Below are 24,172 nucleotides of genomic sequence, written 5' to 3'. Positions count from 1 at the left end.
GAAGCTGTAATATACATTAGCAATTTATTGATCTAGGTAAAACTGATTTTTCTCCCCTTAGATCAACCTAGATTTAAGGAGTCTATAATAACATAAGCTTGCGATATCACAAAGTTTAAGGAAAAAAATATGTGCTATAGGCTAAATCCAGATACAGTCAGGTGTTGAGCATTATTCCTGGCTTCAAAATAGGATGTATCTGTTTCATCCTCTGGTTGGGGTATGAAAGGCATAGTTTGATGCTGCAGATTTTCCCAGTCCACATCACTGAAGAGAGGGTGGCATTTCAGCTCTTAGGAAAAATATGAAACAAAACAGAATATGACAACACCATTATCTAAATAAGTACTGTTTTATAAGAATTAAGAAGAGAATGTTTTATACATGCCTCATTCTACTATATTATGCCAGTTTCAGAAACACTTGTTTAATCTGTCTCTCTAGTCAACCACATACTATATACCAGCACATACTGTGTTACCTTAAAAGTATACCACTTGGCATGACAGGTGTGTTTGGTCTGTATTTGTCAAGTGAGTGAATACATTGATTTACTTTAATAGAAGCCTAACTCTCTCACTGCATCTTCTCACAGGATCCCTGACTTGATGCATGATAAGAGATTGGCCTACCTCCTACCCCACATCCAGCTTCCACACCACAATCTTCCAGGAGTAACGCCCAATTTCTCATTCTAGGTACTTAATACCTGTTTATATCTCTGCAATCCCTAGTACTATTATCTATTGCATTAGATCTAGCTTTAGCATGAAGCTCATCCTCCACTCCCTTGCCTTCTTTCCTCTTCTCCATCCTTATCCTTTCTTGCTAGTTGCAACATATACACCAATGATATTTCTGACACACTATCTTCATGGCTCCTGGATTCCACTGACTAGTTTCTGTACACATAGCAACTAGCTAGCGGTATGGTCACATCTGGAATCATTACTGCTCCAGTTACAAGATCTCAACTTTCCTTACCTTTTCAACTACGTTTTCAGAACCTGCCATCTTTCTTATTTTCTTCTACCTACTAAAATGAAATTATGCTTTTAATCACACTGTGATATTTAGTTTCTAGACATAAATTGCCCTCTCCTCAACCCTTTACTTGATAAGGCAATAATAAAAATATTGGCAAACAATAAACTGACAGTTAAGATAGCAAGTCCTTTGTAAAAAAGTCACCAAATTTAAGAAAATATTGGGAGGAGACTACACAGGAAAAAACTGTGTGACTGGTTTGGGGGTGATGGGTTGGGAAATCAAATGCCAAAAGTTGGTTCTTTCCCTAAACTAAAAGACTGGTAGGAAAGGGGATTAAAAATGGCAATAAATAAATAAAAAATAATTCACATTTTGAAAATTTGTCTTCTAATTATTCAAAATAAATAACTGAGCATGGATGACTTTAAAAATTATTTTAGAACAGCGGTTCTCATCTGGAGTGATTTTGTCAAAGACATTTAGCATTGTCTGGAGATATTTTTGGTTGTCACAACCTTTATCACTTTAAACAAATCAAGGGTAAAAGGGCTTATAAAACAAAACCTTACCTTTCATTCCCGCTCTCATTGTATCATCAATGGTTAAAAGTGCTTCGACTGCACTTTGAGCATTATCAGACAACTTTTCATCACCTTCTGGCCAAGGAATATCTACAAATATTAGTTTGTGAATCATTTCAGAATAGTAATACACAGACATTAATGAATCAATATATTTTTTTTAATTTTTATTTTTTTATTTTTTTTTAAATTTTTATTTATTTATTTTATTTATTTATACAAGCACTGGGTACAGTGAGAAGCGCGGGAGGGTGAGAGAATTCACCAGAGCCAGAGCGGGGAGCAGAGCAGGCAGAAGGACCGAAGTACACTGCTGAGGGGAGCAGCGGGCGGCAGGAGAGGTCTGCGCGCCATGTGGGACCCTCCTCCGGTGGCCGGGGAGCAGCCGGGGATCGAACTGGCGCTGCAGAGGCTGCGGGCAGCTTTGCAACCCAGTGCTCAACCGCTGCGCCACCGGGGAGGCCCTTATTATTTTTTTTAAACATTTTTTTTTTTATAGAGGCTTGTTTTTATTTATTTATTTATTTGTTTGCTTGCTTGTTTTGTTTATACATGCACTGGGTACAGTCAGAAGCGCGGGAGGGTGAGAGAATTCACCAGAGCCAGAGCGGGGAGCAGAACAGGCAGAAGGACTGAAGCACACTGCTGAGGGGAGCAGCGGGTGGCAGGAGAGGTCTGCGCACCATGTGGGACCCTCCTCCGGTGGCCGGGGAGCAGCCGGGGATCAAACCGGCGCCTCAGAGGCCGCGGGCAGCTTCGCAACCCAGCGCTCAACCGCTGCGCCACTGGGGAGGCCCTAATGAATCAATATTAATAGGAGAAAATGAATCACCTCTTTTCAGAATATTCTGGAACACTTGTTGTGGTGTTTCATCATTAAAAGGGGGAATTCCTGTCAGAAACTCAAATAAGCAAACTCCAAGTGCCCACCAGTCTACCGCAGGTCCTAGAAGTCAAAAGGAAGTAGCTAAACTTGCAATCATTTTCTACAAATACTTGATCAATTAAAACATTAACATATGGATACATATGGGCAGTCAAAGCATTCATCAAAGTTTTTCTCTGGCTTCATAAGGTGCAAAGCCCCAACTCACCTGCATGAGGGAAAGGCATTAATTTCCTCATTTTCCAAGAAGTTTAGCCATTAACACAGCCAGTTAAAACTAAGTTAAAGCAATCTTTAGCTAAAGCAATCTTCTTTCATTTTTAAGTAACTTCTGATATGTATTTTTCTAAATCCTATAACACAACCAAGGATTGCATTCAAGCTAAAGATTATTCTCTAAAACAGTACTTCTCATTTTTACCTTCAGAAACAATAGCTTTTAGATGACTGTGTATCCCATTTCTTTCCCAAAAGCATGAGACAAAGTAGCATAATTTAGAGGATAGCCTGGTGTTTTAATGTGGCTTTATTCTTTCTAAGAACATGAAGGAATAAATTAGCTTAACCAAGGAAATTCACTTACAGCTTGAGGAGGTAACTAGGAGATGTCAAAAAATATGTAAAACTGATTTCTAAATAACATCTGTTTGGAAGCATCTTTACATATAAAGATATTTTAATCTTGTAATGTGATTTGGTACTTTCGTTCAGTTGTCTAGGAATAAAGTGTTTCTAAGTAGAGGTTAATAAGCCTCTTAATATATATTAACTTCAATATAAATTGAGAGTAGGAATTCTTGTCTAGTGCTAAATTTGCCTGAAAAATCAGTTTAAAATCAATTTCTCAAAATTCATAATGTGGCTAAGCAATTGCCACTATTCCACTTTAAAACAAGTAGGAAAGCATTGTGGAGTCTGCCGTTAGAAGACAAATGCCTTTTCATTTGCAAGCCACATAATTCACCGCCATTAGAAGACAAATACCTTTTCATCTGCAAGCCACATAAGTCCACCTTCTCCAAGAAACACAAGATGCATATAGTACAAGTAGGCTTCACTACAATTGTTATCACCATAAAACACATATAAACCACCTCTTATTAGTAGATCTTCTAATCAGCACTTAGAAAGAGATATTCTAGTAGATTAGCTAATATAACCAAGTGACAGAAAAGGGAAAATCAGGGGGGAAAAAAAAAAAACCCATACATTTAAATTTACCTTACTTAGGTTAGTAATTAGGTTAGTGCTATTTTGGCTGAACATTTTTCCCAGTACAGCCAAAATATGCTCATGTCAAAAACATACGTGATTTCTCCATGGATATGTCACACATACCCATTTACTTGAGCCAAAGTCTAATAAGATCACATATTATAAATTTTAGTAATTATATGTTATCGTTTAGAGAACTAGAACAAGCTTATTGTGCACTGTTGACTTTCTAATCCAAAACCCACTTCTGTAATTTGTGGGGCTATATTGATATGGTTTCACCTATTACCTAAAAATAATGGAATCAAATGATTTAGAAAATTCAAGTCCTTTTGTATCTGCTGCAATATTAATATTTTATTAAAATAAAATATATTAATGTATTGATATTTTTATTGAGTGTTTCCTCAGTTGCAACAAAAAGACTATATCTTTACTCTATACTTGTTAAAAGTTGGAAAATATGCCACAGGCCTAGACTTGTTTTCACAGAGAAGAGCAACCTCTCTGGATGTCTTTCTGCTCAGAAGACATTCATTTTTGTACTTCATAAGTGAGCTGAAAGGAAAGCAAATTGTTTTATGCAAGTGATCTATTTATACTTTGTTTAGTTTAATATGCTTTGCCATGTTACTTTCTAGAGAAATTCACTTACCTGAGTTAAGACACCCTGCATGTAAGAAAACAGTATTTAGGTACATTGTATTAAAATTATGAGTTCATTTTCTCATCATTCATTGAACTAGATACCAGGTTTTGTGCCAAATATAAATATGATATAAATAGGATATAAATATGAGAATCGAGAAAAAGCTTTTACCAAGGAGATAGCAGCCTACTTTGGTAGAGACAATACAGATCATTTTAATACAATGTTAAGATATCAGAACAAAAAAATACAGACAATGCTATGGGAAACTCAGATCAGAATTCCTAAGTCCACTGGGCCGAGGGGTAAAACTACTGAGGGAAGATTAGAGAAAGCTTAGGCTGGTGCTTCTCAACATGTTGTTTAGAAATAGAGATCATTAAAACAAGAAATAAAGGAGCTTGTATGACTGCCTCATGGGCCTGGGATTCGGGGGAATAGCTGTTTAAAAAAAATTATTATAAATTACTTTAACTATATCAAATTATTTTATAAAAAATAAAATTTTAAAAATATGTCATTAGGTAATGAGGTTACTAGATGTCCCACTAAAAGAGAAGATCCTACAAAATCTTTACATTTGAAGTTTACTTCACAATATATTTTAAGTTAGAGTAAATATAAATTATAGGAAATGAGCTAGCAAATTTGTGACTTAGCAAAAAGGCGGTATACAAAAGTAAGCTAAATGCCTTTTTTTAAAAAAAATTATTTATTTATTTATACAAGCACTGGGTACAGTCAGAAGCGTGGGAGGGTGAGAGAATTCACCAGAGCCAGAGCAGGGAACAGAACAGGCAGAGTGACGAAATACACTGCTGAGGGGAGCAACGGGCATGGCAGGAGCGGTCCATCGTGCCATGTGGGACCCTCGCCAGCGGCTGGGGATCGAACCGGTGCTGCAGAGGCTGTGGGCAGCTTTGCAGCCCAGTGCTCAACCACTGAGCCACCAGGGGAGGCCCTAAATACCTGAGATTCTTCAACCTTTTAAACCTTAAGAAACTTTTATATTTAGAAGATAAGGAAAGAAATGAGAACTAGCAATAGAAGTAAAAGGAATGAGACACGGAGAGACTGGTAGATTTGACCATAAGGAATCATTGGTGATCGTCAACAAAAGCTTTAGTTAAATATTAGGGATAACAATCATTTTGCTAGAGCAATAATTAGGCAAAGAAAAGAGTCAACTTTGAGAAGTTAGGCAGTATTCCAGAGAAGCCAAGGGTAAAAACATTTTCACACTCAGGGAAAACATCAGAAAAGAAATAAAAAGAGGCTTCGGCCATAAAGCAGGGAAAATGGGATGGATGATCACCAAAGAAACCCAAAGCAAAGGGAAGCAATTAATATCAATATGTAGAAGCAGGGCCTCCCTCGTGGCACAAGGGGTTAAGCACAGCACTGTAAAGCTATCCACAGCCTCTGCAGCATGAGTTCGATCCCCGACCAGGGAGCTACCCACATGGCACAGCAGACTGCTCCTGTCTTGCCTGCTACTCTCCTCAGCAATGTATTTCAGTCTGTTGTTCTGCTCCCCACTCTGTCTCTGATGAATCCTCTCACCCTCCTGCACCTCTGGCCCATACCCCAGCTCTTGTATGCCTAAATAAAATAAATCATTCAAAAAAAAAAGATATTAAATTTAAACAAAAGATGTAGAAGAAGCATTCATGTTATGGGTTTAATTTATGTTTCCTTGAAAAAAGATCTTTTAAAGTCCTACCTCAAAAATTACATAGTTATGTAAATGATTGTCAGATCAATATAATTTGGGAAAAAAGACAAAATACAGTGATAGATAACAGTTCAAAAACTCAAGATGTATGCCTTACCATGGGCTCTGCCCAACAACAGCTCAGGAGCAAGATAGTCTGGGGTTCCTAGAATTCGCCCATCATCCACTGGGGCTGCCCCTCTTCTCACACTCTTTGGAGTTCGGTATGGAGTCCCTGACTTGACTTGTTGTGGGGTCTGCTAATTTAAGAGACAATAAATATCTTAATTACTCTCACAGTGAGTTGCTTCTCAGCCTTTTGGCTAAGGTCAAGTGTAATTACTCTAACAGTGAGACATAACGCCAAAACAAAAGTCATGCTGTGCATAAGACTTGGTTTTCTATTTAGAACTTAGTGACTTAGAAGTCCCTTATGTCATCCTGTTCGATCTGTTTATAAGGTATAATGATACCTATCTACTGATATCAGAGTCATGTGAGACAAAAAATAACTTGATCAATTTGGAAACCCTTAGTCAATTTGGAAAATGGACTTATCACTAATTACAATTAAAAGAAGTCCTTATGCCTAATGAAATTCAGTAACTTAGGTAACATCAATTATTTCAGTAAGACCTGGATATGTAAGAAACAATAAAAAAAATTACCAGAAAGTTTTCTTTACAGTTTGGATTAATATAAGCTTAAGTCACTGAGGGAGGCGGTGCCTAAATAATGACTGAATTATTAGGAAAATATATATACAAGAATTAAATATAAATAGCTATATGCAAACTGACATTTAAGTTTTATGTTACTTTGTTGTCTCACACGACTCTGAGATCAGCAGGCATCATTATACTTTATAGACAGATGGAAAACAGGATGACATAAGGGACTTCTAACTCACTGAGTTCTGAATAGAAAACCAACTAATCAATAATAAGAAAAAAGTCTTATTATTGTAAATTTAGAATTTATAATATTAAGATGTCTCTCCAAAAGAAGAAAAAAAAAAGAAACTTTGGGCTTACAAAGGTTTAGAAAATAAGACTTGCAATATCTATTTTCAATAACAACAAAAAAATCATCTAAATATGTCATTAGAAGGTAGTAAGGTAGAGTGGACTTCAATTTTGTAACTCACAGAGTTACTGCGGTCAAGTGAAAATATGTGATTGTAAACATGTAAACCTGTGATTGAAAATGTCTGAAAGTATATAAAGCAATACAAATGAAGGAGGCATGGTATTTCAGAATATTATTACCAGCTTTACTTTTCTACATTAAAACTTTCAACAACCTATAGATTCCCAACAAGCAGAACTATATGATTACTATCACCATACAGTCTAACTGAGAGGTTAAGTGTCTGGTCATAATAGTTTATTCTTCTAAAATCCAAAGGACAAAGTGTTAGAAAATTATAACATACCTGATATGGAATACAAGATCTTCCTTTTTGAGTCGGGGTTATAGCCATGGGATATGAACCATTATAAGCAAAGGAAACATCCATTGCATCTAAGGAAGAAACACTCATTTTGGATGGTTCTGAGTTATTGGATAGGTTAATGTGACTGTTAAAACTTCGAAAAGCTACAGCATTTCTTTTGGAGGAAGTTAATGTTTTCAGCACCTCCAAAGAAGGAGCTAACATTTTTTGGTTACTGTCCTGCACAGTGAGATTCTCATCTTCTTTTGGTAAGGTGTTTTCTTGGCTGCCGGGTGATACAGTAAGTAGGTCTTCAATATTTGATCTTTCAAAAGAGGACTCCTTGATGCTTTTATCTGGCTCTAACAACTGACTTTCCAACGGACTTTCCATTACAAAATTTCCAGGAAAAGGTGGATCAGAGTCCATAGAATTAGTTTTAGGAGGTCTATCATCATTAGAACAAAGAAAACTAGAACTTAAGTAGTCCTTATTATTTTTGTCACAATCTTCATCCAGTTCACACATCAGATTTTTTGCTATCATTGGGATAGGTGATTTTTCTGGTGTTTGTTGTTTATCAGTAAAAGAACTGGCCATGTTCTTACTAGCACAGTCATTTTGCTGACTTCTATTTGCTGATAACTTAAGATCCTGGATTTCAGTTGTTACGCCTGTACTTCGATTTGTATCACAATCTCTTATTTCATTACTACGCTTACAGTCTACACAATTTTTTTTATTCTGTATAATTTCCTGACAAGGGCTGGAGTCAACCAACTCAAAATTTCTTTTAAAACTTTTTTTCCCAAGGTGCTCTTCAGACATATCACTGGTATCCATAGCCCACCGATTTGACTGATGAAAATCAGACTGTCTCGTGTCAGTGACCATGTTACTTAGATCCAGTTCCCTTTTTTCCCAAGAAACTTCCTCAGACAAGCAGTTTTTAGAAAGGTTTTCACAAGAGCTTCCAGTGGCAGGAATGGCAGTACTATTATGAATGGGAGAAAGTGCTAACTCAGGATCTGTTTCATTGAAACTTTTGGTCTCAATGGAATTTGTAGATTTTATACACAAAGGCTTTTCAACTGTATTCCAACTCATCACTGTAGAACCCAACGCATCATCACTTTCCTAAGAGGAGGCAAAAAATAAAAAAGAAACATTTTTTAGATTTATAAAGCTGAGATTCTTTAACTTTTTAAATCTCTGCCCACCTAGATGGGATAAAACGAACCCTTGAACCACTATGCTCCTTATTTTCATTTTCTAGTGGATTAAAAGGACAATGTAACAGAATTAAAATCAATACAAACAAGCATAATAACTACACACATTGTTTTGGGTAAAACTCTGCTCTAAAACTAAATAAATTATTCTATAAAGCTTATTTGATAGTGTATTACATGTCATTTAAATAGAAGAAATAAGTAGGCAACATATTCAGGCAAATTTGGGGGTAAGGTTACCACACACACACACACACACACACACACACACACTCACTCTCTCTCTCTCTCTCTCTCTGTAATAGGGGTATAGGAGATTCTGTTTTAAATCCCAAAATGTACAGGCCTTGAAACAGAGTTAATGGAAACCCCAAACTAAACATGTTGTTTATGTAATCATGTACCACATCGTACAGGTAAAATAAAATCAAGTTGATAAAGATGAAGCTAAATTAATGGTAGTTTATAACTAAAAACCCAATATTATAGGAGTTAAGATCCATTGTCAACATTCATTGTGAACTGATGAAGAATTGGCAACAAACGCTTTTTTTAAAAATTGAATTCTACTATCTGCAGGCACTCTTGTGTGACTGGACTTTGCATAAAACATTGCAAATTGGCACATGGTAAACAGGACTTTTACAGAAGTACTCAATTACAGTGAAGGCTCAATAAACTCTAATAGTGCCTATCTTTGATATGGGAAAATAAAACGTTACCAACTTACTGAGCAATAATAAGCAGAACTTAGTCATGAACAAAACAAAAATTCCTGAGTTACAACTCACTGATTTACAAGTAATATAGAGAAAATTATACACTTGGGAATCAGAACAAGGTTTATCAGGGGTCCTTTGTGACCCATTGCTATTCCTCTGATCACAACTTGAGAAGCAGGGCTAGAATCCAATCATTGCAATCCCCAGAGATATAAAAATGGCTGGGAAAAAATATGAAGCTGTACATAGCTTGAAATACAGTATAAAATATACTTTATTGAGTGGGAAAGGGGTGAAATAATAGTAGGAAAGGAAATATGGTTTATTCTGTAGTATATATTATCTATATAGCAGCCTATATGAAAAATTGAAAAAGTATTAAGAAAGCTTGATTTGGGCCTCCCTGGTGGCAGAGGGGTTAAAGTCTCTGCACTATCAAGCTATCGCCAGCCACTGCAACATGAATTAGCTACCTGGCCAGGGAGCTAACCCACATGGCTCAGCAGACCTCTCCTGACCCGCCTGCTGCTTCCCTCAGCAGTTTATTTCAGTAGATCCCTCTTTTCTGCTCCCCACTCTGTCTCTGGTGAATCCTCTCACCCTCCCACACGTCTGGCCTGTACCTGGGTTCTTGCATAAAAATAAAGCAACTCTTTAAAAAAAAAAATTAACAATTTGGAGTCTCATCATATCATCAAGCAATAATTTTATGTTTGAGAAATGAAGTATTTCAAAAGAAATTGATGGATTGTACAGGAAATAATAATTTTTGATAATATCTTGACTGCCATTCATGTAACAGATTCATTTCCTTACAGAACTTACATGAAAGGATTTAAGGTGTTTATCATTAATTTGACATACATAATTAATTTTGGTTCAGATTTAAGGTGTTTAAATTAATGTGTTCAGATAAAATAAAGGTGTTCAGATAAATGCTACTCTAACCTGGCCATCCTTTTCCCATCTGGGACTGCTGTGGCATTCAGATTCCACACTGGATATAAAAGTGTGGGACTGACTGCTGGCACTTGATGTAGCCAATCTTTTCCTAGACTGGAGTAGATTAGAAGTTAGACATTTCACAGGCATTCCAGGGTTTGAGGCAACTGTTTCAAGACCTGTAAAGCAGAGAAAATATTGATTTACTGATGCTTAAGTCACATCTTTCTTAGTTCTTTACTGAACCTCAATCTTTACAGATAATTAGGCTAAGTTCTAAGCATTGTGTGTCAGAACTATTTCAATATAAACATCCAATCCACACAGATGGCTTTAGGTGTTTTGGGCATCCAAGAACAGTTCTGAGTGTTAAAAATAAAAGAACTCTCGGGCCTCCTGGGTGGCCTAGGGGTTAAGTATCAGCAGTATCACCGTTAAGGAAGGCCTGAGTTCAATCCCTGGCCAGGGAGTTAACCCACATATGGCACATCCTGTCTTATCTGCTGCTCCCCTTATCTCTGGCCTATATCTCAGCTCTTCTACACACAAAAAATTAAATCTTTAAAAATAAAAATTAAAAACTCTCAACATTGGTAAAGCAAAAAATCAGGACAAGGGAACCAATTTACAATTTTAAACGCTTTTTTAATAAAGGGACATTATTGAAGTGTTCCTGTCAGAAATGTCCTTCACATGATGAAATATAGGACTGCTACAGGCTATTCAAATATTTGTATTTCAAGTTTATTGTTATTAGAAATTTAAAATATGAAAAAATTTTATTCCTCAAAGGATACACTTATAGGAATAAACTCTTTTATACTCACATGAGTTCAGTGGTTTGCTAGAAAAAGGAGTAGTGACCTTTTGATCGACAGACATAGGACAAATTAGTCCTTGAGAAAGCTGTGATGTTTCATATACATGGGTTGAAAGAATATTTGCAGAGTCTTGATTTTTTTCTGCAATTGGTGTGAACTATTCAAGAGACAAAAGCAAATACTAAGATTTACCTTTACAAAAATACCATCTAAGAGCAAAGACTATTATACTACCTAAGTACATAAACTGTTAAAGTTACTCAAAATGCTTGATATTTTACCTTATTTTGAGCATTTATTTAAAAAGTTTTTAAATTTTAAATAATTATGAATTAAATAATTATGTAAATAAATTTTTTACATTAGTTTTTTTAAAATCAAATACTTACAAATCCCAAAGAACTAATGAGAGACAGTATTTGTCCAGGGGTTCTTGAATAATCTTGCCTTGGTTTAGCCATTGATGGTGTTGTAAGGATATCCATCATATTAATATCTACATAAAGAAAGAAAAGTATACAAAATTGTTTAGAAATTGCAACTGTCACTGAATAAATCAATGATCATCTGAACTTTGCCCTATTTCCACATTATTAACATTAACTACAAAAATGGCTTCTGCAAGACAAATATACCCAGGGAAACCACCATGCAATAAAGCAAACACATATAACTAAGTAACTGATTGAAAGTCATGATATGATAGAACAGAGTCTTAATCTGGAAAGAATAGAACACAGTATAATTAATGAGGCAAAGTCTTAACTTTTTACAAAGCATTTAGTCACTAGACAAAAATGTTATCCAAGTGGCAACAAAATACTTCTTGGCAAATCAAATATATATGTAAAATTGACTATAGTAAATAGAATGGATTATTTGGTCTAAAAGTGAAGAAGACCCTGTCACATGCTACAATATACAAGAACCTTAAGGACATTATGATACATAAATAAGTCAGTCACAAAAAGACAAATACTGAATGATTCTACTTATATGAGGTATCTAAAGTAATAAACTCATAGATACAAAAAGTGGAATTGGAGTTGCCGGGGCTGGGAGGGAGGGAGAAATGAGGGTACAGAGTTTTAATTTTGCACCATGAAAAGTTCTAGAGATTTCTTGCACAACAAAGTGAAAACAGTTAACATTTCTCAACTATACATTGAAAAAGGGTTAAGATGATAAATTTCATGTTACATTTTTTAGTACAATCAAAACACAAAAGCCAAATACAGAAAAAAAATCTGTATACTCACAGATATTTCTCATAGCATTATATTAACCTATATGTACAATGTTTGAGAGCCATTATTGAACCAATCGTGAGATACTTTATATTTTTTTTAGATTGATTTTATTTATTTATGCATATAAGAGCTGGGGGGTAGGTCAAAGGTGTGGGGGTGGGTGGCCGAGAGGGTTCACCAGAGAAAAAGTGGGAGCAGAACAGGTGGATCTACTGAATATACACTGCTGTGGGGAGTAGTGGGGGAGACAGGGAAGGTCTGCTGCACCATGTGGGTTATTGAACTCTGTGCTGCAGTGGCTGCAGATAGCTTCCTAGTGCTGAGACTTAATCCCTTGAGCCACCTGGGAGGCCTGAGATACTTTTTAAAAGAACTATTAAACTGTTAAAAAACAATTTAAATTCACCAATAATATCAACCCCACAAAATTTTTTTCTCACGATTTTTCCAATATTGTATCCAATATCTTATCTTTCCAATATCTTATCCAAGGGAGTTAGATTTGCCTCACAATTAAATGTCCAGATTTGGGGCCTCCCTCGTGGAGCAAGGGGTTAAGTCTCAGTACTAACAAGCTATCGGCAGCTACTGCAGCACAAGTTCAATCCCCAGGCAGGAAGCTGACCCACATGGCTCAGCAGACCCCTCCTCTCTCACCGGCTGCTCCCCTAGCAGTGTATTTCAGTAGATCCATCTGTTCTGCTTCCCACTCTGTCTCTGGTGAATCCTTCAAACCACCCCTCCCCCCAGTCCCCGCACCTCTGGCCTGCAACCTAGTTTTTATACGCGTAAATAAATAAAATAGGGCCTCCCCAGTGGTGCAGCGGTTGAGCGCTGGGCTGCGAAGCTGCCCACAGTCTCTGCAGTGCCGGTTCGATCCCTGGCCACCGGCAAAGGTCCCACATGGCACCCAGACCTCTCCTGCTGTGCCCGCTGCTCCCCTCAGCAGTGTATTTCGTCAGTCTGCCTGTTCTGCTCCCTGTTCTGGCTCTGGTGAATTCTCTCACCCTCCCGTGCTTCTGACTGTACCCATACCCAGTGCTTGTATAAATAATAAATAAATCTTTAAAAATAAATAAATAAATAAATAAAATAAATCTTGAAGAAAAAAGTCCAGATTTTAGAAAGAGAATGTGATATATACCTTTATAGTATAGTATGGAACATCCCTAGTGGCATCTCATCTGTTCTGAAATAATACTATTAGTGCTGTGAAATGGCTGAGTAATCAGGTGAACTGGGATCAATTAAAAAAAATATAAACAGGGCCTCCCCGGTGGTGCAGCGGTAGAGCCCTGGGTTGCGAAGCTGCCCGCGGCCTCTGCGGCGCTGGTTCAATCCCCGGCTGCTCCCCGGCCACCGGAGGAGGGTCCCACATGGCGCGCAGACCTCTCCTGCCGCCCGCTGCTCCCCTCAGCAGTGTACTTCGGTCCTTCTGCCTGCTCTACTCCCTGCTCTGGCTCTGGTGAATTCTCTCACCCTCCTGCGCTTCTGACTCTACCCAGTGCATGTATAAACAAAACAAACAAACAAATAAATAAATAAAACATGCCTCTATTAAAAAGAAAAAAAAAAAAAAAAAAAAAAATATAAACAGCCCACCTCAGTTCAGTCAGATTAACCAAACATATGAAAAACTATAAAATATGTTTTGAAACATTTTCATGTATTCAAACATTTTTGAAATTTACATTTGCAGATGAAGAATTATAGGTCTGTATTTATTTTCAAATAATTATAATCCCCATGGCTTATAATTTATAAACCCAATTTTGGTTTCTGTTCATTTAATTCAATAGATAACATGACATGCTACCAAGTTGATAAGCCATATGTATTCATGAGTCTATAATAAACTTAAGTAATTCCTAGTTCTCCTTATTATAATATGCTGCTAAAAATAATTTTATTTATATATTTCTTTTGAATCATTTTTGTATCATTCCAGATACAAGTTATTAATTTGGTCTTACAGAATTAAAACCTTTTGTTTCTTAAAACACCTTGGTAGATTTCCTTTGGAAAGCAATGTGCTAATTTACCACTTCCCTAGAAAACTTAGTATGATTTATGCTTTTTGCAGATTAACAATGGATCTTCAGTTTTTTTCTAGCTGAATAGTGTAAAGTTGACTCATTCATTATTTTTTAAATTAGTTATTTCTTTCATTACTATTAGTGAGATTAACAAATTCCTATATGTAAATTGTGTGTGTATTTTCTCTGGTTCTTGTTTATCAAGGTCTTGGTGACGGTAATGTAAATTTACCTATTAACTGCTTATCATGGTATAGTTATTATAATCATTTTATGGATAATTGGTCACAAACAGTTTCAGTAGAACTGAATTCAATTCAGAAGAACAGAAATTCTGAGTCTTCACTGAAAATCCAAAAATCTTCAAGGGACCTTTGAGGATTCAAGAATAATTTTCCCTACTCTTCATCTTAAAATATTATAAAAGAAAAAAGAAAATATTATTACACCTGCCTAGTCTATTTTAGAACAAATAATCATCAAATTTTATTGATTATAAACTACAAAGAAATAGTATATAAGTTAATGAAATATAATATCTATTGTTTATTTGATTTTTAGAAAGATACTTACCTGCTAGTTTCCTTACCTCTATTCAAAGTAACTTTGGAAAGGCCAAAATCTGTTAGTTTAATATGACCTTCATTAGAAATAAGCATATTATCTGGTTTCAAATCCCTGTACATACAAAAGACAAATAACAGATACCTAAAAAAGAGCTAATATTGATTTTAGAGCTACTGGGGGAAAAAGAAAAAGTTACAGAAAAATCAAATCCTATTTATTTTCTCTAAAATAAAGTACTCAGGGCCTTCCTAGTGGTACAAGGGGTTAAGCTGCAGCACTATGAAGCTATAGGCAGCCACTGCAGCAGGTTCAATCCCCAGCCAGGAAGCTAATCTACATAGCTCAGCAGACCTCTCCTCTCTCGCCTGCTGCTCCCCACAGCAGTGTATTTCAATCAGTCCACCTGTTCTACTCCCCACTCTGTCTCTGGTGAAGCCTCTCATGCCCCTGCCCGCCACCCACTCCTCTGGCCTACACCCCAGTTCTTGCATGCATAAATAAATAAAATAAATCTTTAAAAATAAATAAATAAATAAACAAATAAATAAATAATGGCACTCATTAAGCCTTTGAAACTGTGGAAATGGATCTTCAAAAGTGAAGCATCTTTCATATATTTGAGTACAAAAGAAAGCTAAGTGACTAAATGCTAGATTATCATTCATATTACTCACTAGATATTCCATTAAAACAAATAAGAGTGATTAGATAAAATAAATCTCAAGTCAGATCAAAATCACATTTACAAAAAAGGGTATATTAAGCCTTTATATAGCTGAGTCACCTAATCTGATTTTCTTTGCACTGAGCGAATCATTGCAAATCACTGGGATTATAAAATATAGCACTTCTGTTTAATGATAAAGGAGTGGAAAAAGGTTCAATATTCTTCACAATAAAATAATAAATAAAATGCTCATGGTAAAAGCAATATATTCAGAAAACGCAGGCAGACAAAAGAAGAGTTGATGAAATTCCTAACTCACATGTTAGTTTTAAACTATAGATAACTTTGTTATATGGGGAAATGGTTATGCAAATATTTAGTATTTAGTTTGATTACTTGTATTTTTAGTAACACTTTATAGAAAAGTTGTCTTTACCTATGGATGATTCCATGTCTATGAAGGTAGTCTAGAGCCAGTGCTACTTCAGATATGTATTTCAAAGCCATGTCTTCATCAAAATAACCATATATATGTAGGAGAGACTTGACATCTCCACCGATAAGATATTCCATTACCTAATAAAAAAGAACATAAATATTGCAAAATAAAACCATTATAATTGCCTTAAAATATACTATTTAAATATTAAGTATACATTTTTAGCTTGGACCTATAAGAACCACATTTTCTTGGTATCATTCAGTATACATTAATTCCAGGTTTGCTCATGTTGCCATATAGTTTTTTTTTTGCCACATTTGCTTTCCTCTCCACATATATGAATATAAAATATTTGTTATTTGTTAACATAATTGCTATACGCATAAAACACAATTGTTAACCTCACTAACATAAATATTTACCTTATATGCATTTGTGTTTGTTCAGATGAAATAGTCTAATTAAAAAAAACTATATGAAAATATTGGCAGGTAATATTAAAGTGGAAGTATTTTTGCTGAAAAATTAGAAAATAAAGTTGAAGAGATCATGACCTGTTCACTTCTAAATTCTTCATCATGACCTTTTTAATAGCACATCTTCTCATCCCCCATCCCCATCATTTTGCAAATGTTGAGAAAATGAATCCAAGCAACGAATCAAAGGATGCTACAACCATTACATGAAAGGGGGGCCTGGAGATAGGAAATGGATGAATCATATTTGATAAAGTGTTGATGACTGATGACTGGTGAAACTGGGTGACAGATAAATGTGAGTTCATTACATTAATCTTTCAACCTTTGTTATACTCAAATTGTTTACATAATAAATGTTTTTAGGGCCTTCCCAGTGGCGCAGTAGGTTGAGTGCACACTGTGAAGCTGTCTGTAGCCTCTGCAGTGCTGGTTCAATTCCTGGCCAGCCAGGGAGATTCCCACATGACGTGGCAGACCTCTTCTGTTGCGCCCACTGCTCCCCTCAGCAGTATATTTTGGTCGTCTGCCTGTTCTGCTCCCTGCTCTGTCTCTGATGAATCCTTTCACCCTCCCGTGCCTCTGGCCTGTACCCCAGCTCTTGCATAAAAAATAAATAATTAAAAAAAAATTTAAAAAACAATAAATAAATGTTTTCGTCCTTATATTCCTTGTGCCTAGTATAATACCTAGCTTGCAAGTCCACTATTTGTTCTCATTGTGGTTAGGTTTGGTCATGCCTTATCTCTACCTCAAAGTAGTTTTCTGTTTCTAGGAAATCTTTCATTTATGTAAACCGTGCTTCTCACACTTCAATGTTTGTGGGATCTTGCTAAAATTCAGATTTTGATTTAGCAGATTTAGACTGTACTTGAGATTCTGTGTTTCTACAAAGCTAACAGATAATGTTGACACTGCTTGTCTGTAGAGCACAGTTTCAGTATCAAAGATTTAAGCTGATGATGAAGTCAGTAGACAAGATATGGCCCCCTACCTGATTCCAGGAATAGAAAATAAAAAATGCCATGTTGCACACTGATGTGAAGACATAAATATTGGGGTGGGGTGGAGGATCTCCTAAATTGAAGAATTCCACCCAGTTCTTCAAACTCCACTAGCATTGGGGAAACTCCTGGCTGCCACAGTGTTATGTCAGGCTTGATGCTGCAGCCAGTCATGGCAATGGGGCAAGCACCCACACTCTGCATATGAACAGTATATAGTAAAGGCAATATAGAATTAAAGGATTAAATAGCCCCCACTTCCTTTGCAATAGCATTAAAGTTTCCCTCTTTTTCTGTAGAGACAGATAGTAAATATTTTAGACTTGTGAGCCATATGAACTATTACAACTATTTCACTCTTCAGTATAGCAGGAGCATAGCCATGGGTCACCACTTGCCAACCACATACTTAGAAAATGGAAAGTTGATTATTCTTATTTATTATTCTAGAAGAACCTTTAGAGTTTGTAGTCAAGTCATCTGCTAGCTCCATCTTTTCCTGTGCCCCCTCAACTCTTCATTAGAATTAATAGAATGTAAGCTGCTGCTTTATAAAGCAAGTCTCAAAATTCACTGTTTCCTAATAGCTTTCCTTACTGTATACCAAACTTTATATCAAGTATTTTTATGTTTCATGCTAATCAAATATTTTATGTACCACCACTGTTCTACATGCTTTCTATTAACCCACGAAAATTAACCTCAACCTTTGAGGTAGGTACTGTTATGTCCATTTTGCAAATGAGAGGTATGAGAGTTAATTTTATACATAAACTTGGCTAGACCATGGCACTCAGATATTTGTTCAAACAATCACAACATTTCTATGAAGCTGTTTTTTAGATGAGACTAATGGATCCATTGCTAGATTTTTGAATAAAAGTTGATTAGCCCCCTTGTGGATGGGCCTTATACAATCAAGTTGAAGGTCTTAAGAGAAAAAAAACCTAAGGCATCATCACTTCACCACCACTAAGAGGAAATTCTGCCTCTAGACTGCTGTGAGAATTGAGCTGCAAAATCAATTCTTCTTTAGGCTACAGCCTACTGATGTATGATATACCCTGTAGATTTCAGATTTGCCAGTCCTCACAATCACGTAGGACAATTCCTTAAAATAAATTCCCCTCTATCTACACACACGTGAGCCCCCCACTCCATTACATCTTTTTCCCTGGAGAGTCTTTAAAAAAAAAAAAAAAAAGATTTATTTTTATTTATTTATGCAAAGAAGAATTGGGGTGTAGGCCAGAGATGGGGGGAGGGGAGAGGAGTCAACAGAGACAGAGTGGGGAGCAGAACTGGTGGATCTACTGAAATACACTGCTGAGGGGAGCAGTAGACAAGACAGGAGAGGTCTGCTGAGCCATGTGGGTTAGCTCCCTGGCCGACTCAGGCCATAACAATGGATGATAGCATAACAGCACTGAGACTTAACCCCTATGCCACCAAGGAAGCCCTCTTTTTCCCTGGAGATTCCTTGACTAACACAACAAGTAAGGTAACTTGGCCAAGATTATAAAGTTAGTAAGCACAAGAGTTGGAATTTAAAAACTAGGTACTCTGAATCCAAAGACTGTATTCTTAAATCAATGGGATCAGTGATTACTGAAAGAAGAAAATGTAAAATTATTTACTTACCAAGTAGATATTGCTTGCTGATTGCAACGAATAGTACAAATGGACAATAAAAGGACTTTTGCTTAGTGCCAGCGCATCTCTTTCAGCTTGTACCTGATGAGTCATATTTTTGTTGATCATATCTGCTTTTTTGACAACCTAGATAACATGACAACGGACATTTTGTTTTTTTATTACAAGGTATTCTCAGGTATCGAAGTTGCCATCATGAAAACAACCAGAGATAAAACACATAGATGGCATTTTGGACCTCATACTGCCACAGGGAACTCTGCCAGAAACACAGCTAATATTGTAAAAACAAAAACGAAGCATTCTTTAATGGAGAACTACTTATTTTGGGATCAAGTGGCAAGAGTATCATATCCCTTTTGAGTACGAAAAAGAGATAAACAATTGGTCCCTGACAATTGAATTTAAGACAATCTTTACTTCTTTCTTGACCTAGAGATGACTGGGAAAAAAATCTGTTGAGCTGATCTTTTAACAAAATCAAAGGATAGTGATGTTTCTAATAAATTCCCAGATAACAGGAAACCTAGGCACAGAGAAATAGTAGCTTATAATTTTTGTAAGAGCTGATTCTTTGATGATGTGAATAGTCAGAAAGAGTGAGAATGTGGAAAATTTGTCTGCACAGGAGAAAAATAAATCTTAACAATGGTTAGATTTACTGGAACTTGACACTATCAATGCTATCTTACAGAAAGTACTAGTGACTCCTTTTCAGTTTTAAGGTAATTAGTAAAGAAGGAAAACTATAATCTACATTAAAATTTATGCACTAAACTGAATAGTAACAAGGGTATCAATTTTCAGGGATACAAGTGAAAGAGGGCATATTCCTTCCAAAGGAAGGAATATGATTCATTAATACATTGCAAATACCAGTTTACAACCCTTCATTAAGAAAACTAAAGGAAAGTCAGAAATCTCGTCTGTAACATGGTTTCACCTACCATTCCACTGTATTACAAGCCCTACAGAGGAACATTCTGTTTACCACTGAACCCCAGATACAGCAGCGGTCATGAGAGAGGAATGGAGAAAGGAAACACAGGAGGTTAACAAGGCACAGGTTTAGTGCCTGCTAAAGAGTCACATAGCAATGTCCAACCAGATGTTGAAACCACCTCCTGACACTCAGGTGTCTGGCTTCTTCCCTTTGTCATGTTCACTCAGTGCTGAAATGTGAGTAATCTGAAACTATGGGAGTGAATGAGAATCAAGAGATGCTAGAACAGTTTCAGTAATATTGAAAGCTAGGCTTTTGGAATGATACTGCAACAGGGTGGTCCCCAGGAAAGGGGGAGGTTCCCTGCCCCACCCAAGGGAGGGTGGAGCTGAGCAGGAAGAGGAGAAGCAGAAGAAGAGACTGAGGAAGGAAGCAGGATGGAGCCGGGAGACCTGGAGGAGGCACATGGAGCCTAGAGACACGTGAAGAAGCTGCGCTTTTCTTCTGGTCGTGGACGGGGTGACATAGATGTGGGTGAGACCCATGGGGAGGTGACAATGGCAGCTTTTATCTTGATGTTGATTTTGCTCTTTTCCTTCCGGGCTTGTCTGGTTGTTTCTGACTCTTTTCTGTGGGTCCCCACTGGAAGATGCTTTAGATTTGTGGCAGGCTTTGGGGCCTTGCTCTGGGCCGATCCCATATGGATGGAGTTTTACCCACGAGGGGACGGGTAACTTTGGGTGCTTCACTTAGAAACTAGACTCTTTGCCTTACCTGTATTGTTTCCTAGTTTTATTAAAGTTCCTTCCCATTAAAGTCTCCTATGTTTTGTGTTGATGCGGCGGATGGCAGAACCCACTTAGAATAGACAGGTTTGCGGGGTTTGGGCTGCCCTTCTCCCTGACCTATAACAATACCCACTTCTGCCAAGAATAAAGGACTGATTTGGGACATATCTCAGATTAGTCCTTAAGATACAATATCATTTTATAATTGAAGGTCTGAGAAGAAAAAAAAAATGAGTAAAATGAGATCTTTGGGCTACACAGATCAGAAATTAATCTCTAACGGACAGAATTAAAATATAATCTGGAAATAATGTTTCCAATTTAAATATTCAAACGTAATCGGGTAAAAGATTACCCAGAAGCTCTCCAAAGTCTTTCCAAAGCATTCGAAGTGAAGAGAAGGGCGGGGCACAGGCGATTTGGTACTTGCCTGAGCAGATGGCACTCCAAGTGAGAAGTCAGCCTGCTAGGTTCTGGAGTTTCAGCAAGCCAGGCCACCCCATGCAGCCTGGGGCCAGCCCAATTCAGGGGGCAGGAAGAAAGCCCGAAGGCCTCCATGCCGCCCTTACCCCTTTATTTACACCCCTTCTTACCTTCACCGCGTACAACTTGCCTCCTTTCTGCCCCAGGTACACCTTTCCGAAGGCGCCACGGCTAATGGGCTTCACTATGTTGAATTCCTCTATGGAGGGCGGTCTGGGCACCGGAATCCTATTCGATCCTGGCGCTGAGGCCGCGTCTCCCCCACTGTCCTCCTCGCTGCCCGCGGAGGGCTCCATCACAGCCCACCTCACAGGGAAACCCGCGGTGGCCGCCCAGGCCCCTCCCGAGCAGCCACTCCCGCCAACTGGGTTCAAAGTGAGGCCCCGCCCCCGCCGCGCGCCGTCGTGACGTCACCGCGCAGCGCCCGGGACGCCGGGCCCAGCGGGCGGGTGTCCCACGGGCCTCGCCTTCCCTGGCGCCCAGGAATGGAGTGGGCGTGAGGGTGGGGGTGCTGGGTCGAGTGGGCGTGAGGGTGGGGGTGCTGGGAAGTTCGCGAATCGACCAGACTTCTCGGGAACAGTGACCGCGGTGGATTTACCTCTTTCGTAAAGCCGGGGGTGTGGGGGTCGCAAACGTTTCTTGGGCGACAAGAAAGCATCCAGGGCGACTTGAATCTGATTCGTGGAATTTTTTTTTTTTTTAAGATTTAGTTATTTATTTATACAAGTGTTAGGGGGAAAAGAATGTCCTAAAGCTAATTCCGTACAGGCTTTGTGGACTCCACCCCCACCCCAGGTCAAAGCCAGACACTGGGAACTCCAAATCCCATCACCACCAAAGGGAAAGTGGCTGGGACCTGAGGGTGGGGTTAAGCAGCCAGGTTGATATAAAAGGCAGACACGTGGGTTTTGGGGATCCCCCATTTTTGGCTCTCGGCCAGCTCGCAGAGTCCGGCCAGCTCTGAGAGTGACTTTGGGTTTCCAGGTGGTCGGATCTGGTAGGATGCATTAAAGACTTTATTTCCCTATTTTCTCCCTGAGTTGTACATTTTCCTTATTTCCTTTTCTCTTGTAAATAAACCTTTTATTAACCCTTTTGTGTGTGTCTGTAGTAGAGTATTCATAAGTCCCTTTAAAGCGCGTGGGTGAGGACCCACAGCCAGGAATCCGTTTAATATCGGGGTTGCTCTATAACACAAGCACTGGGTACAGTCAGAAGCTCGGGAGGGTGAGAGAATTCACCAGAGCCAGAACAGGGAGCAGAACAGGCAGGATGACAAAGTACACTGCTGAGGGGAGCAGCGGGTGCGGCAGGAGAGGTCTGCGCCCCATGTGGGACCCTATCAAACCAACGCTGCAGAGGCTGAGGGCAGCGCTCAACCGCTGCGCCACCAGGGGAGGCCCTGATTCGTGGAATTTGAAGGTTTCGCCTGACCTCCCTGTCATAGTCTCACTTACTTTGTTTAAACTCTTCCCGACTTCACATTTGCGCAAGACGTGTAAACCCTCAGGATGTGTTCAGGAGAGGGGTGGCTGGTGAAATCCCGGAATGTGGAGAGACCGGGTGAGCAGGAAGAGGGGGCTGGCCCTCTGAGCTGGCAGAACACCATATAGCTCTCCAGACTGAAGCAGAGCTTGGTTCCAACTGGAGGAGTTTTTTATTTATTGTGGGGGAAGACAGAGAACACTAAATTGTAGCCAAAGAGCTTATACATAGCTCAAGGCTGACTGGGACAGAATACACTGGAAGAATTGGTTAGGAAGCTAGAGAAAGTCACTCCTAATAGGGTCGATGCTGTTCTTCCTTAAAAAAAAAAAAAATCCGGGCCTCCCTGGTGGCGCAAGGGGTTAAGCACCGCACTATGAAGCAATCCGCAGTCTCTGCAGCACGAGTTCAATCCCCGGCCAGCCAGGGAGAAACCCACATGGCGAGGCAGACCTCTCCTGGCTTGCCCTCAGCAGTGTATTTCACTCCGTCTGCCTGTTCTGCTCCCCGATTTGTCTCTGGTGAATCCTCTCACTGCACCCCCCATCTCTGGCCTGTACCCCAGCTCTTATATGCGTAAATAAATAAATCTTAAAAAAAAAAAGAAGAAATCCACTAACTCACATCATACCAACAGTTAATTTGAATTGCACCTAGTCTTAATCCAGAAGCAAAAATAATAAAACATTTACAAAAACACAGAACGTATTTACAAACTCTGACAAAATGATTTATAACACAGAACACAACATTTTTGCACCCAACACTAATGATAAAGGACTGATCACAAAAATCTGCAAAGAGCTGATGAGACTCAACAACAACAAAGAAAATAATCCAGTCAAAAAATGGGCAGAAGAGCTTAAAAGAAACTTCTCTGAAGAGGAAATGCAAATGGCCAACAGGCATATGAAAAAATGTTCAACATCACTTGTCATCAGGGAAATGCAAATCAAAACTACCATGAGATACCATCTTACACCAGTGAGAATGGCACATATTAAAAAAACTAGCAACAACAAATGTTGGCGAGGGTGTGGAGAAAAAGGAACTCTTCTGCACTGTTGGTGGGAGTGCAAACTGGTCCAACCACTGTGGAAAGCTGTGTGGAGATTTCTGGACCTACTAAACATAGAGCTTCCATATGACCCAGCAATTCCACTCCTAGGTATTTACCCAAAGGACACAGAA

At 38.2% G+C, this 24,172-nt stretch overlaps 1 protein-coding gene across 3 annotated transcripts; it reads right to left on the bottom strand.

Annotated features, from left to right (window-relative positions):
- Nucleotides 1-134: 134 nt before the first annotated feature.
- Nucleotides 135-21,792, bottom strand: MASTL (microtubule associated serine/threonine kinase like; the record flags this gene model as incomplete). 3 transcript variants are annotated; one of them, XM_084253925.1, is made up of 12 exons in its annotated part: nucleotides 135-292; nucleotides 1,560-1,661; nucleotides 2,404-2,517; nucleotides 6,154-6,295; nucleotides 7,471-8,607; nucleotides 10,373-10,545; nucleotides 11,194-11,344; nucleotides 11,577-11,683; nucleotides 15,063-15,151; nucleotides 16,144-16,283; nucleotides 19,271-19,408; nucleotides 21,607-21,792. In XM_084253925.1, the coding sequence occupies 12 exons, from the start codon at nucleotides 21,790-21,792 to the stop codon at nucleotides 135-137; spliced, it is 2,637 nt and encodes an 878-aa protein (XP_084110051.1). The 3 variants fall into 3 exon arrangements, with proteins under 3 accessions (XP_084110051.1, XP_084110052.1, XP_084110053.1); XM_084253926.1 differs by having other exon boundaries at nucleotides 6,154-6,292; XM_084253927.1 differs by lacking the exon at nucleotides 2,404-2,517 and having other exon boundaries at nucleotides 6,154-6,292; nucleotides 21,607-21,723.
- Between the last annotated feature and the right edge of the window lie 2,380 nt (nucleotides 21,793-24,172).

This window comes from Talpa europaea (assembly GCF_964194135.1).
Source record: "Talpa europaea genome assembly, chromosome: 14".
Lineage (NCBI taxonomy): Eukaryota > Metazoa > Chordata > Mammalia > Eulipotyphla > Talpidae > Talpa > Talpa europaea.
Note: the sequence above shows the minus strand (reverse complement) of the source record. Positions and strands in the feature narration are given on the sequence as shown.